We start from the raw sequence: 16,276 nt of genomic DNA, 5'->3' as shown, positions 1-16,276 counted from the left end.
GAAGCTTTGCACTGGCTTCACTCAAGTGACTACTACCCTTGTTTAAGTGCACTTCTCCTTTTTTGTTTTAATTTTACATGGAAACAGCAATAAGAGCTACTGATTCTTAATGAAATCTTATTAAAACAATACAGCTGAACTAACGCTCTGAAGCTATCTCCTACTCTTGGAGCTTTTATCAGTTAGTCTAGCATTTGAAATACGTTGTTTGAATGCAGAAAGAAAATAGTACTTCAGTAGGAAACTTGGAAGCATCTTCTCCAAGAGCGTTTTCTAAGATATGTACATTTGGTGCTTTCAAAAAGATGGGTTCATTCAATGCAAATTTTATGAGCCAAAGAGTACCGACATCTCTAGAAGGAATCCTAAGAGGATCCGGAGGGATGAGTAACAAACCCTCGGTGCCAGAGCTTTCTTTCAATTCAAATGTATAGCCTGCACAGCCAATTCACATGAAGCTACACACGTGCAACCAGCTACAGCATCCCTGGGCAAAAACACTTTGCGCCTCAACCTAAATTTGAAACAAACCGCATATTGGCAAGTAAGCTGCTTGCAGCCTACTCTTGCAATCTAAACCACGTTTTGCAGGCTTAGAAACCAGCAGCTTTTTTTTGATGCCTTCCTCCCCCTCATTTGTGGGGCACCCACCGGGCTCCTCTGACGGGTGTAGGCCTTCCCAAGACTTATTTATTTTACCCTTGTGTTTTGGGTGCTCACTCATGAAAAAATCCCAAGGCTAAGGAAGCAAAGGATGCAGTGCTATTTGCCACGTGCAAACCACACAGGAGAACAGCAAATAGACTTCACTGGGCCCCTAAACATATGGGTCTTGCTATGCAGAAGAATTTAATTCCCACCAGTTTTGTTCCCCTGTTTTCTGGTACAGCTTTTGAGACCAATCTTCACTTTGATTACAAACAGAAAGATTCTGGATTGCTGTCCTAGTAACATTTTCAGTGGGATGAACAAAAGCTCATGGCAGGGAGCAAAAGGAGCAAATGGAAAAAAAACAGGACCAAAGCTTTTGTACTTGGACAACTACAATAAAACTCCTAATTCTACACTTGACACAACCCCAAAACGGTCTGATTTCTAGAGATAATAAGCACTGATGAAATGGGGCAACCCGTCTCTAAAATTCAGGCTGTGTACACGCCTTTGTATAAATACAAAAATATGATTTTAGGCAGCTGCATTCAAAATGTTTGGCCATAAGCATTTTCACCACAATGAAAAAAACTCAGGACGAACAACTGAGCTGTACTTTTTTGCAGCAGGAAGGCAACAAAGAATTGTGTCACCAGCTCCCTCCGAACAACCCAGGTTTGCTGCTGGCGAAGCACGTCGGTCCCCTCGGCCCCCGCGCAGAGCATGCTAATCCTAATGCCACCAACTGAGCACCAGCTTCCACACCACTGTGGTTTCACAGCTGGCCCTACCAGCACGTGCCTGGAGCAAGCCCATACTTGCACGCACGTAAACATGTTGTAATCGCCCACAAATAACCATCGTCGATTTAATTAGCCTCGTGCCCATCTTCCTATTCACAAGAGGTGTGCTGCAGGCTGACTAAGCTCTCCTACCTGTGTGCAGACTCGGGATCCTGCCCAGGCACACCAGAGTTCATGATCGCAGCCTCAATTCCAAATACCATACTGCTGCTTGAAATGACTGAAATTACGAGTCGGTTTACAGCAGTGCAGCTAAATTAGCAATCACATTTTCTCACTTCGTAAGAGCACTTAATGTGCGAGTAGTTAAATGTGAGTCTTTCACAACGTCATTAACTTGTGTGCATGAGTCAGTGCATTGGTCACAGTTTCTCCCGGATGATTATTCACACTTATTAGAGCAATGCCTCACAGCACAGCCAAACATCTGAGACATTCAGCTTATCTTATGCACTTTGCATGGCATGAAGGGGCACAGCCCTCGTCGCTGATCCTCCATGTATTCTCTACCTGCCCGCTGCATTTTTTAAAACTTGCTTTGAAAAGCCATTTTAACACCTTTCTCTTTACACCTAACTTTACTCTGAGCAGAGCAGGATGGTAATCTGAAGGATCACAATTACATAATAGAAAACATAAAATTCACGCATCCAGAAAGTATTGATTAAATAAATACTGTACAGGAAATGCAACACTGGGCCCTTAATAAATATGATATATAGTTATGTCTGATACACTTGGACAACAGGATGCTATTTTGGATTTTTTAGTATGGCAGTTTATTTATCAGTTTTATAAATGATCCTGTTAAATTCACCATGGTCTATGCCTTTTGTTTCACTTACAGTCTACATAAATCCTCATAAAAAGGCATCTCAATGATGACCCAGACTCAGTGCCACGCTCCTTGCCATGCTGAGTCACGATATCAGGATGCTGATATCTGAAGAAAGTCTGCTACCAATCTACAACTGCAGTTTTGATCACTAGTCAGGGAAAGCAGTCACTACGTTTTCATAAAGCTAAAAACTGAAAGAGGCAGTGGTAAGCAGAAAAGGCAAAGCTTCTCAAAAGTGTTACTTATGTCAGGAACAAGTCTATTCAACGGAACTTTCTCGTGGTTCGGAATATAACTCCTGGAGACAGCAAGGGAATGTGCAATCCCAACCCTTCTGATGTGTTCTGCAGGTACAGAAAGCGATTTTTAATGGACTGCAATGCCTGAGATCCCTGGACTTCTTGCATCAACAAGCCCAACTTCAACAGGGAACCCTCAGGAACTCATCCTTTTGAGGCCACGCTGCAGGTAAACACGACTCGTGCCCTGCGATGGCTACCAGGTGTCAAACCAGGGGATCTCGGGCACGTAAGGCTTGCCACCTGGGCACCCCGGCCCGATTCGGGACCTTTCCCCACCGCTGCGGGCACGGAGCCCCTGGCGGCTGCCCACCGTACCTGGATGAGGCCCCGGCGGTGCAGGGCGGTGTGCACGCAGCCCGGCACCTCCCCCGGGAGCCGCACCGAGCCGTTGCCGTTGCCCAGCCGCCAGCTGCCCCGCAGGCTGCGCACCTCGGGGCCGCCCCACGCCGCCGCCAGCAGCACCGGCACCGGCAGCAAGAAGATGGCGGCGCGGCCCATGGCCGGCGGGGGGACGGAGCGGGTCCACGGAGCGGGGCCGCCCGGGCACGTCGGTGCCAGGCCCGGGGCGGCGCCTCGGGCTCCTCCCGCCGGCCGTTAACGGGGCCGAGGGGGAAAGATGGCGCTGAGGAGGCGGTGGAAGGGCTGAGGGCTTTTCCCCTGCCGCCCTGACAGCGAGAGACGGGGCACACGGTTTTACGCGGCCCCCAGCTGCCGCCTCTTTTAACTGTAAAATGGCAGAGGGGTAGAAAAGCAGAAGGCTCGTGAAAGAGCGCTCTGGTTTCTCACAGAGAAGTGCTAGGGCGGTTGCTGTGGGTTTTGTTTATAAAAGCCGAGTACAGTCATCCACAAAGGAGCAAAAGGGCAAGCTCCACGGAAACAACGCGGACACGCTCCCCAAACCACACTGCAGGCTTCCTGCAGGCCCTCACTACCTCAGGCCCTTCCGTCACAGCTCAAAAACATAAATTAAAGCATGAGCAGAGGGACCAAAAAGCACACGGTGCCACCAGTTCTCAGGCTGGCCTGCCCCACGCTGCGTTTTGCCTCCATGACTTGGAGATGCTTTGCACCACCAAAAATTTGCACTTTGTCGAGCTCCTCCCCCAGCTGAAGCTGTACTGTAAGCGGATGGCAGCTGTGCAGTTCCCTGCATCTCGTGTTTACGGATATAGAATAGTGAGCCCCTGCAATTGCAAGAATCACCAACCCCAGTACTATCTGCTAGAAATAGTGTTGTGACACCACAAAACAACATAGAATACCTATGAACCTCCATTATTAATTCCCCCCTAGGCCTGTTTAGCTGTGAGCAGGCTAGAAAGCAGTTTTGCTTTTCTTTGGATGCAAATGATTTTATTCCCCTCACGCAGCTCAACATGAAATTTAAAATGTTTTTTTCAGCCACCACTCCATGGCCTTAGATTACTCCTTGTGGCATTCGGGTTGTTTGTTGTTATTGTTGTTTCTTAAAGCACAGCTGATTAAATGAAACTTCCAGAAATCTACTGATGTGAATAAGCCCAACATAGCCCATGCATTTTCATTTATACAATTTTTACTCCATGTATGAGCAATGTTATCATCTCAGGCAGGTAGGTTACTTGCTGTTTCACAATACACTCAAGTGAGAAGGTGAAATGTGTTTAAAAACATAAAACCATGCAAAATGCTCTAAAGTCGTAACATTACCATTAGCATCACAACTTCCTGTTACTGTATGACTTTTTCCCCTCTTTAAAACAGAATAGTCAGGTCACTGTGCATCCAAAGCAAGCAAAACTACTAAATGCACAGAGGTTCATACATGCGATTCTGCACAGAAATGCAACTAACCAATATCATTCAAAGGAACCTCAACTAACTGTGGGGTTTTATCTCTATTCTGATTTTCCATTTCCAGCCTTATGTTTCCTTATTGTCTATAATTATGGACTGTAAAATTAGAGGAAGGGATACGTAAAGCACCTTGGGATGCTTGAGTTAATTACTTCAATAACGTATATACACTTCATATTCCAAGTCACATAAGAATGAAGTATGAGTGACGCATGAAAACCTGCTGCTGCTCCTGGCACACAGCATGGAGCGTAAGAGTGAACTACAGACAAGAATATGAATAACCAGGGTTTTGTTGGTTTGTTCATTTGTTTTAGCTGCTGGCTTTCACACAACTAATTTAGCACACCTTAAGAATCCACCCTAGATATGTCCTTAGAAGATTTAGAACATCCTCTTGGGCTGACAACCCTTCATTTCAATTTAAGAGAAAAATGCCAGCCCTTCCATACATCTCCTGTATAAAATATACAATATAACCATGGGTGATTTTTTTTCAGAGCACAGTTCTAATAAATACTGGTCCAAGAAACAGCAGCTGATTCTCATTTTGTCACTCTGAAAACCCTCTGCTACCAACTTCGAAAAGGAATGGATAGAGCCCACACTGACAACAGAGTCTGTGCAGAAATCTAACTATGAGAACAGTTACTCTGTGTGCATTTTTAAGACCGAGTAATCCGCGTTCAATATATTGGCTAGTTGAAATCCAGGTCCCATTTGAGCTGAACTCCCAGCCTCTTTTAGTAAGATAGGCAAAAAAGACTACTGTCGTAGAAGATTGAGTTACCTCAGCTGGCTTCACATGTTGTAGAATTCAGTCAAAATAAATAACTGTCTTCTCACCTTTAAAAGTTCAGACTATAAATCCATTATACATTAACAGTACAAAGTCTTGTTCTGTTTCTGCCCTCATCTGTCAATGAGTAATGCAAATCAGCTTTTGGGACTGTCACAAAATTCAGTGTATTTTCTTTAAACTCACTCATACAACACTAAAAGCATTTAAAGACTGTGGTGCTGCCTGAGAGATCTTCTGGGATGTTATTTCTCAAGAAGCAGATTTATAGAGGATTAAGTTTTAATGCTACTGAAGAACAACTGCAAGCTGGCTTTTTTCCTTCCCCCCCCCCCCCGCCCTTTTTAAAGCTTTTTCAGCAAGTCATGTGATAGCTTCCCAGTAAGAAGGAAACTGCATTTCAAGATGTTTACTGTACTTCCGTGTTTTCTTTGCCTTTTATTTTTCTGCCGAAGACTGACTGAGGCAACACACAAAAAAACACTAAAAACAATGCTGTAATTAAGTATTCTGAGAACATGCTGTTTCCTTGTTCAAGGCTTATAATTAAGTTAAATCATGTCTCATTTTCATGTCTCAGTTATAGGGTTTGGTTTTTTTTTTGGTTTATTTGTTTGAGGGTATTTTTAAACAAATGACATTTTTACCGTTTAAAGATACTACAGTCTGAAAAGCTGTGTTAAACTTCTAAGACACACAGCAAGATCTTTTGTGCAGCTTTCTTTTATTGTGTACCATATTCCATCTCTCTGAAATGCCACAAATTTAGGTTACTACGATTCTTACTTTACAAGACTGCAAGCAGATATTCTTTATCAACTAAGACAAAAAGCTGAGCGTAAAACCATGCCTTTGGCTATATTAGAATAAATTCAGAGTAGTTCCATTGAAGCTGCTCAAATTCTGCCGTGTTAATCCAAAAGTCTTTTGTTTCCAATTGCTATGCAATCTCTATCATCATGACAGGCTGTAGATGCTTTCTCTTTCAAATTCAAGTTCAGTGAGTTCATACAAAGGTTTTAAACAAACAGGTTCTCACAGATTTGGCTGCGGTACTTTAAGATCTTACTGCCCCCACCTGTCCACCCTGTATCATTCTTCTGCTAAAGGTTGCCACCTCTGAAGCAAAATAGGACTTGTGTTCACACCAGTCCATGCGGGAGCTTGCGGTCTTTTGTACGCCACTGCAGATACCACCACCACCAGCAGTTTGTCAAAGCAGCAAAACAACTGAAGGGTCACCTACTCTGGGGAGTTCTGCATTGATGCAGCAACACTGATGCAGACATGTTGAATAAATACTGGTGTAGAACAGGACTGGTGTTTGGATCATCATATATCCCTTCTGACAGTACAGCACATCTGCATGAAAGCTTATGTGCAGCTCCTCAACATAACGCACATCCTCTGCTTCATCACTGCCTCTACAAAACAGAGAACTGCTATGCAAAATAGTTACTTTCTCAGCGGGCGTAAAGGAAATATGGTGCAGGGAGCCTTACGGCTATGGATTTGTAAAGGATGGACAGAAAGAACAGATTTCAAGCATTATTTTATGTTTATCTTGAATTCCATCCCAAAAGGATGCTAAAAATAAAATGAGGAAATAAATTAACATTGCTTTTAGATGAGGACACAATACATCACTAGAAGAGAATGTTTTTACTGGGTTATCATGAGCAAAATACAAAATGCCAACATAAGTGGCAGGCCTTAAGTTTCTTTTATAATTATTTTAAAATCTGTAAGTCACTGTAAGGGTATTTCCTCAGCAAACAAAATTACTCGGCCCTAATAATCATGTGCAATTCAAGATAAGTATGTGGAAGCGAAGCTACTGCTCTAGGCAAATACTATATGGAGGGGAAACAGGAAAAAAAATAGGTAATAAGAATTTTAAAATTGCATATGCAGAAAGGCAGCCAATACCTTGACTATCCCCTTAAATTTGATCAGGTATGCCAGGGAAAAAGCTGTATTTCTACCTCTACATAGCATCTTGCTTTGAGATGGGATCAAACCAAAGGACTCGGGTTTCAGAGTACCACCTTCCAGGGCACGGACACAAAAGGTGTAAGGATCTTAAAAGCCAGCATGATCAGGTTTCTAACAACAGCCTCCTTAGAAGATGGAATTCTCCCAGCTTTTATTCTCTTTGGTTTATGAACAATTTTGAGACAATCTTAATCTATTTATAAGATTATATAACACTGACCATTGCCATTCACCCCGTCTCATGAGCAGAAAGTTACCGTCTGAAGACCAGGCATGGTGCTGTCCAAGCTACCCGTGAACTCTCATTACAACTTACTGAAAAGTTATCTGGAAACAAAACTGATTCTCTGGCATTTAGAGGAAAACAGTAGTACATATGGGGACAACAGTACAAAACAGCTTGCTTCACCTTTCTCAGAGGTCTCAAACTAGTCACCTGTAACCACACTACAACATATGACTCGTCCCTAAACACCTGCAATTAAATCCCTCAAAATGTTGTTGTCAGAGGTAACAAACTGTTTCTCCCATGACGGAAGTTTGAGAGGCTTCATAGTTTTACTGATGTGGTGTGCTTCGCCTGGCATCTTGCCAGCTGAGTGCAGGACATACCAAACAGATTACACTAAAATATGAAAGGCACATCCATCCTGCTGTTTTAATGAATGTTTTCCTTGCAGGTGAATATTATGAGGATGTCAACAAAAAATTTATAGCCGATAAACTGGATGAGTAAACTTAAATGGATTTAAAGACGGACCAGGTCAGGACCTCTGTTTCTCAAACTCAAGTGGGGGTAACACACCTGCGTCAGCAGCACCACAGAACTCATTAGGACCCGCTCCTCCCATTCATTTCCACAAGCCCCTGGGAACATGCAAAATAACTTTACTGAAAACTGCTGGTGCTCCAGAGTCACTTCTTCCCCCTCCTGAAACAATGATTTAGCATCTAGGAAACTTGCTAGACTTCTTCACCAAGGAAGTCCCTGCTGAATGAACTCACGTCCCACTTGGGCAACAGCAAAATCCTAAGAACCTGCTGCCTACCTATGAAAAATCTTCACTCATCTGAACAATTCCAGTGCAAACCCCTTAATGTAAAGGAACTACATTCCTGTGCAGTTCAGGATGCTACATACCACATCACTCACTGCACTGGCACAAATATTTGAGGCATAAGAATTACAGAAATTGACTCATGCATGCTAACCAAGCAGACATACTTTACTATGGGCTTCATTTTTTTTAAATGTTTCAATACATAAAAAAAACTACTTTATACATGCCCACCTGTAGAAAAGTGATACATGTATTTTATTTTTTTTTTTAAAAAACAAAAAGGAAGCAAGGCTTAAGACTACCACAGCAAAAAAAAATGAGAATAAGTACTGTCTTTGACTACAAATTTCTTGATTTGCTACTATTCAAAAGGTTAAAGAGTATTTTGATACTTGCACTGGAAGTGGGAAGGCAGGCAGTAGTTTTATGGCTATAAGCACAGTAAAGAGGAATTTGCAACGAACCTTGTCTGTTCAGCTCAGCCCTGGGTGAAAGAAGGGCCCTCTTCTCTTCAGGTAGTGGAGCTGTTAAGATACAACTCATGCTCATTTTGTTCACAGGGAAATTCTCAGCCCAGTGGATCCAAATAATCCACTGTCTTTCATAGCTGCCACAAGAGTTGCAGCTGCATGGAAGAGCTGTCTGTTCTCACCCCTAGGATTACAGACAGGTGCAAAGGCACCTGTGACGATCTGAAAAACATGAGAGATCACTGCCTGTACTCCTCTGAGATTGCTTCCACAAGCGCAAAGATTTTCAGCCAATGTAAAGTGGTATAGCCCTACTGAAGTGAGGAACGCCACACCATAACTTCAATATAACCCCTGTAAATAAATATTGAGCATGCATTTTGATGTCTCGCTTCACAAAAGTTCCACTATATTCTGAAGGTAATTCAAATTTTAATTATTAATGAGTTAAAGAGTGACCAGACACTTAAGTTTTTGGCACTTTTTACATGCTAGCAAAATAAAGAGCATTCAGCAAACAGTAATTTCCAAAGGTAAGCTTAAAATGCTTCTTCATCACAGAAAACTGTCATGATTCCAAAAGGTTATTAAGCACTTACAAAATTTCTTCATCTTTAAAGGTTTAAGATGCGAAATCATCTTGAAAACTTATCTGTCAATAAAAGTGAAGTGGACCCACTGTTCTATTATGCTGATTCTCTCAGAATTTTTTGAATATGGTTTCATCAGCAGTGGCCATATTGACAAATGCAGTTTTCAAGGCCTGGAACTATGCCCTGAGGAACTTCATTCACACCAGAGATACTTTAAGTGTTAAAAGCAAACAAACTAAAAAACAAACAAACCCCCACCCACAATAAAAAACTCAAAAGTTATTTAGGCAATTTAGTCTAATAAGTAGTTCAGTATGCCTGAATAACTACAATTTTTCTCATCACTCCCTTCTGAGGCCTCCCTACTTGCTCACAGCCCTGGAGGTGAAACTTGGAGCACAGAAGGATGCAGCCAAGCTTCTCCCTGCTGTTGTCCACTTTGACAGTTAACAGTGGACAGCTTAACACAGACATGAAAAACCCACTGCATTGCTGAGAAGTCACTGATTGTTTAGGAAATATCCCGGTGGCAATCTGAACTTGTGGATTTTTTAAGACCTCTTCTGTTTTGTTGTGTTTTCTTAATACCAAGGATGCTGATCCACTGTTTATCCTTTTAGCTTCCCGGCGATAATCCATGATCTCGTAACCACAAACTGTGATTACTGCTATTTCCTCCTAGCAGAACTCTTCTGGAAGGGCTTATCAGCTAGCTACAGCTGGCTCAGAAGGTACATCTGGCTGCTCTCTCCACTGCCCACACCCTAAAGTGTTCATGACACACATGTCAGTCTATGCTACATAACTTTTCTTTACAAATTCAGTGAGACTGACAACATTGAGATCTTCCCCCTCACTTTGTCCCAGCATATCTGCACTTTGGATTCCTAATCTTAATACACAGCAGTTCTTTCACATTTACTTATAGCTTCAGAAAGCTTAACCTGCTTATTATTTTTGAAAGCTTTCCTCCTAACTAGAGCCACTACAGCAAGCTTAAGAGATTCTAAAGATTGCTAGAAATATTCTTTACTAGCAGTTACCCTTTCCCCCTTTCTTCATGTCTTTGCACCTCACAAAGCACAGCGCGCTCTAGCAATTGCCTGAAATCCTGGTTCTGAATTTAGAAGTGCTCAGAGCCCCCAGACACTGCCAAGCTAAGTTATAGGGAAGAGATTCCCCTTTGGACCAGGGAAAGCAGCAGAAAGAAGCCCCAACAGCGTGGCTGCACTATGCAAAAAACAGGGGTGCAAAGAAGTTCAGGTTTCTAAACGGTGGAGACAAACACTGCAGGGTGGCTGTGAAAGGGAAAACAAGGCTGGGAGGATGGGTCAGCTCCAACCCGTTTCTGTATCAGGTCTCCTGCTCTGGGAACTTAAGAGATGTTTCTATCTCAAGCTAATGGCAACTTCTCTTTTCATCTTCCTTTGTTTGTTTTGTTTTCTATTTTTTTTTTGGTGGTGGAGGTTTTTATATTTTTGGTTTTGTTTTAGTTAAGAATAGCATGATAAGTATCTATGACCAGAAAGATGACACAGCAGCTAAGCTTAAAAAAAAAGAAAAGAGCTGTTTCAAGGAAATTATCTCAAGGAAACTGAATTTCCTTGATTCAATTTCCTTGAAACACCTAAACATCCCAAAGTTTGAAGGTACCTGGTCAATGGTTTTCCAGAAGGCTGTTTTTTCATCCGTTTTTATTCTGAAAACCTGGAATATTTTTCTACACTATGTATCAAAGAACATGACGTACAAATACATTTCAGGGTTACCTGCATTTTCTTAAAGCCCAAGTTTTCTCACATAATCTATAGTTAAACCCAAAAGAACGCACATTGACCTCTTCCCCAGTTTATAAACACAAAGTTAAGACAATGAAAAATTCACATCCTTAGCACTAAAACGCTAATTCTGAGTTTAAGGGGCAGCACACAAAGTAGGGGTGGAGAAAGAAAAAAAAAAAAAAAACAACTATCTAAGTAATAGTCAACTACCTACCTCTCATCTAATTCAACTGCTTGTGATTGTGTAACCCTACCTTGAAGTGTAGCTTTCAATGAATTTGGAATGGATTCTCAGGAAACATAAATCAGTGTGTAAACAAGACTTAGGGATATCCTCATGAAATACAACTCAAACTGTAAAAAACATTAATAAAATAAGTTAATACAGCTCGCAATAGGAGAAGGTCACACTTAATATACCCAAGTTCTACCTCTTAAATTTAAGTTCTTTATCAGCATTTGTCCCATAGCATCTCACTACCCAGCTTAGAGCTCTCTGCCAATTAAACCATGAGCCCAAAAACCAAAATATTTTCATACAAAAACAGGGTGAAAGGAGGCTTGTACTAGTATAAATTGTATGTACTTAAGCACACACATTGGCTTACACATTACAATTAAAGTCTTTAAAAAGTAGTGTTTTTTATAGCACTACTGTATATCAATGTGTAGAACTGCCACCTTCTGAGTGTTTGGAAATGCCTTATTTATGCAAAGCTAAGAAACCCAACTATATAAAAATAATTGTATCCTAAGGATTTTATAACCCTTATAACAAATATGATGGTTATTACCACATTTTAAAAAATAACACACAATAGCTGTGCAAAATAATCATCTGGAAAGGCACAGTCATTCTGTCTTTTGGAGGCCTTATGTTTATACCCACTACATACAGTGGGTTCTGGACTTGCAGAATCACACAAAGGCTTAAAATACAATAATGGCAGGCTGCTTTTATAAGCTTACATGGTAGGATTTTCTACTCAGATCATAGCATCATTGAAGCAAGATGGCCTCTAAACATCATGGATCTCACTCATCTTGTTTTTTAATTTAAATGCGTTTGTATATGGTTTGTCCACTTGCCTTTCAAAAACAAAAACAAAACAATAAAAAATGTCAATTAGACAAGACAGATGCTTAAGAGGAGCAACATTTTAAGGGGCTTCTCTCACTGATACAAAGATTTGAACAGCATTCAGTCCCACATATCAAATTTAATTCTCCAGCCAGAACTCACCCATTCTATAACAGGATGTGTTGGTACCACGTTCTGGAAGCTGTCTTGCTCTCCACTAAGGTTGTCAACTGAACTCCTACAGTAGCTAACAGTGATACTTTCGTCAATGCTCTTTTGAGTACAAGAGTCTAGTATTTTATGAAGAGATCTGGACCTCTGACTTCAATAAAAGAATTCCAAACCTTGCAATAGGAAAAAAGAACAAAATAATGGTTATACTTAGAAGAATTTTCAAATTCTAAGGTACCTGTGAATTAGTTACTTAGCTTTTCTGTATTCGTTATCAGAGGAGGATTAACAGCTTTGTGGAGACACTGTAGACCTCATTTTAGCAAGAGCAGCCTTCCCCAAAGAATTAACAGCTTCATACTAAACTAAATGCCAAAGCTATGACACATCTTTGCTATTCACCTTCACAAGTCTGTCAGGAGGAAACGGTTATATACTCATGCTAAGCTCTGTACACAAGATTGCACCTTGCAGTTCCTGACTTAGATGGCAATAGGGCCTGGGCTGTGCAATAAAAAGTAAAGTCGCATTCCAGAAAGTTGCCTTAAAACTCAAGACAGGACTCATGACTACATGAGTGCGGTTTTCTTTCAGACTTGAATCAAATGCTGTGAGGTAAGAAATGCTGAGGCTTACTCTGATCAGAAAAAAAAAAAAAAGGCTTGATTTAAAAACAAGCATCAGCTTCTCTTTTCCTCAACACAGATTAAAGTATCCCACTCAGTGCCCCCCTGTTAATCAGGTACAACCACAGATCAAGGATCAGTCAAAAGCAACCTTGCAGAAACTGTTGTCGAAAACCACATTCTGATCAATGTTACAGGTCTCCTGATGAAGCTTCCTCCCCTCATATAAAAGCTTGCCTGCTTGCATACAACATTGAATTCTCCCAGTCAAGCTTTCCCAATGGACAGGAGAGAGGGAGGAATAATAAAAAAGACAGCAGCTTGTGAACTATTGCATACACACCTGCAACAGCTCATCTGTCTACACCGAGTTATCGTTACTAAGACAGGTCTGCACTGGCATTCTTCAGCAGGCTAACTTGGACACTTAAAGTAACAACTTACCAGCTATCTTATTGCAGGTTATTTTGAAGCCAGTGGACTTTACCCTACATCCCGCTGAGTTCTGACAGCAACACATTTTCACCTCACAGTAACATGGGCAGCACATCTTTACCTTATGTATCTTCTCATTACATTTCTGCAGGTTTTTTTCCTGCTTTACCATCCTTTCTCTGCATTGCCCCTGCACTGTTCCCAGTGGATAAGCCCTCAGCCTTATACTCTAAATACTTTAGCCATAATTTCAACTACCATTTAAACAAGCAATCGCCTATTGAGGTCAGAATCCAACACTTCTCCAACTTATTTCTATTCTAGGTTTGTGTTAAAGGCACTGGGGTAAAATACCATCCTTTCAATTACACCAAGAACCACAGAGCACAAAACAAGCAGGTTATTCCTACCAGCAGCAGGGTGGTTGTTTTTGCTCTTTTTTTTTTTTGGGGGGTGGGGTGGGGGGGGGGGGTGGGGGGGGGGGGCGGGGGGAGCGTTCATGCTCTGGGGATTACAGTATAGTCTATGTTCTAATGAAACCTTTATACCTTAAGATCCTTTATTGATCATGGATTATTTCTCTCATTTCATTGTTCTTGTGCCAATTTGCTTCACTTAACTCATAAAGGAGACAGTTCCCTTTGCTTCCCTAGTCTTAATGGATAAAAATTAAATGCTTTTTTATTTTTGATGTTCTAACGCCTATAAACACAGCAAGAAATCTTCAGCTGCATTCCAGCTTTTACCATGTGTTAAGCGTTATTAAGGACTTGCAGTCTGGAGATTTCCTTTGAATCACTAGCCACACATCTGATGTACCTATTGAATCTGCTTCAGATTACGATGCTTTTAAGACTTTTTTTGAACAATGAAGAATTTGAAGTAAAATTACTAGAGAACAACAAATGGAGGTTGCAGAAAAGAATACAATAAGTTATTTAGACTGCTTCTGCTTGTGACTGCTTAAGCCATTAAATTCTTTTTGTTAATGCTATTTCTTTTTTACATAAGCAGTTATCAAATCTAACAGTATGTCTGCACACTTACATATTAACCTGTTGTCTTTTAATCATTTGCCAGGCTGCAGTTCCATCCCTCCACTGAAATCAAACCTCACTGTCGTGGTCTGCTTAAAACCAGACTTTTGTTTCAGAGCTAACATCTACAATCTTTGTATAAAATAAACCATGCAAGGTGCAACTACATGTTTTTATACAAACATGTAAAAATGTACTTACACTCATTTTCAACCAAGACAGACAAAGATGCTGTATGCAACAATACACAGGGAAAGAAAACGAACCTCTCTAATCAATTTTAGAGATCAAATTTTTCTGCAACTCTGAGAAGACTCAGGAATATGCTTGAAATCACTAAAAGTTTTTCAAGTAAAATTTGAGTAACTGACTGGAGCCATGTTGTCAAATTCAAACTCCATTTAAACATAGCAAGAACTCTTCAAAAAAAAAACAACACTGATGTACAATTTTCTTTCCTTGTTACATGCTTTTAAACTTAAGTACCTTGGCTTAACTCGTTTTCTATGAATACCCTCAAATAAAAGCCATTTAAAAATTTAGATTTCCATTTCAAGACTTTAGGGTGAACCTAGTTCCTGCATTATGAAGCTATTATCGTATTTATCATCCTAAAATAAGTCTTTTAATTAAGAACTGGACAGGGCAACTCACTTCAATGCTTTCCACAACCTTCAGTTTTCAGAAGTTCAAATTGTTTGTTCCTCCGTATGTTTCACTAAAATCAAGACCTACTATGTACTTCCTAGACTTTCAGTAGGTAGATTACTCATTGAGGTAATCACTAATTAACCTTTCTGTTTTGGTAGAAGCTCTTAACTTCTTTCATCTCCTCACAGGCCCACACTAACCAGCTTCTTCCCTCAAGCCCCCTGCCTCCTTCAAGAAGTGAGGCCCAAACACAACTTCCACAGAGAGCCTGCGTGTGATGCTACCCAGGACCACTTCAAGGACAAAACACTTGCTATGTCACCTCACAAACATAAGATTTAAGTCTTAGCATGACCTCCGGCACGGAGTTATAACATCTACAATTCACCCATCATTTTTTCATCAAAAAACATGTTTTCCAGTTACAGAAAATTACCACAGAAGTACCATCACAGATGTACAAGAGAAATACGTAGTGGTCCAAAGAACACTTCCATGTAATATTTTACTATCTTCCCCTTCCTTCACCCTCCCTCATCCACACCCTTTTTAGTTTTACAAAGTCCGGTGCCTTACATCTCACAGGACACCTTCCTAGTTGACCACATAGGTGATTTCAGTAGCTATGGCTCCAAGACAAAGCAATAAGCATTAGATTAACACAATTCCCCAAAAGGTAAGAACAACATGTTCACCAGCTTAAAAATATAAGCTTTCACCTCAGTAGCAATGCTATTGGCAGCTGTATTTCAAGTATATCCAATTCCAGCAAAACGGTGCAAGTAAAAACCTTTGGTTAGCATGGCAGAAATGCTGCAAGAACTGCAGCTTCATCAACAAATCTACAAACACATCATTTCAGTGAGGCATGCACTGTTAAATACAGCCCAAGTTTCTTAATTTCAAGCCAACTAGTTCACTCTCATATTTTAAAACCAGAACAAACCATGTCCAAACTACATGTGCAAATTTTTATAAAAATTAAGGTTTAACATTTATTTTACATCTAGCTTTCCACATCCATGTGGGGACAAGGAATCAGAATGTACATAACTATAAGCAGTGCAAAAGTGGTGCCAGTGTGAAGTCACAGATGCACAATAAACTGATAGTACAGGACTAGAGAAAATGAAGCTATGGATGTTA

The 16,276-nt window shown here is 40.8% G+C and overlaps 1 protein-coding gene and 1 long non-coding RNA gene across 2 annotated transcripts in view; both read right to left on the bottom strand.

The window, feature by feature from the left end:
- MANBA (mannosidase beta) overlaps positions 1-3,386 on the bottom strand; it is a 45,856-nt gene extending 42,470 nt beyond the window's left edge. The window contains exon 1 of the mRNA XM_040555589.1: positions 2,910-3,386. Within this exon, the coding sequence (XP_040411523.1) occupies positions 2,910-3,092 (183 nt within the window). The 5' untranslated portion in view covers positions 3,093-3,386. The remainder of the gene's footprint in view (positions 1-2,909) is intronic.
- Positions 3,387-5,934: 2,548 nt separating this feature from the next.
- LOC121069422 lies at positions 5,935-13,882 on the bottom strand. The gene is made up of 2 exons (XR_005819419.1): positions 12,099-13,882; positions 5,935-11,483 (listed from the first exon to the last, which is right to left on the bottom strand). It is a non-coding gene; the product is annotated as an uncharacterized LOC121069422 (long non-coding RNA).
- Between the last annotated feature and the right edge of the window lie 2,394 nt (positions 13,883-16,276).

The sequence above is a fragment of the Cygnus olor genome, chromosome 4 (assembly GCF_009769625.2).
Source record: "Cygnus olor isolate bCygOlo1 chromosome 4, bCygOlo1.pri.v2, whole genome shotgun sequence".
Lineage (NCBI taxonomy): Eukaryota > Metazoa > Chordata > Aves > Anseriformes > Anatidae > Cygnus > Cygnus olor.
The sequence above is the reverse complement of the archived record's forward strand: the minus strand, read 5'-3'. Positions and strand labels throughout refer to the sequence as shown.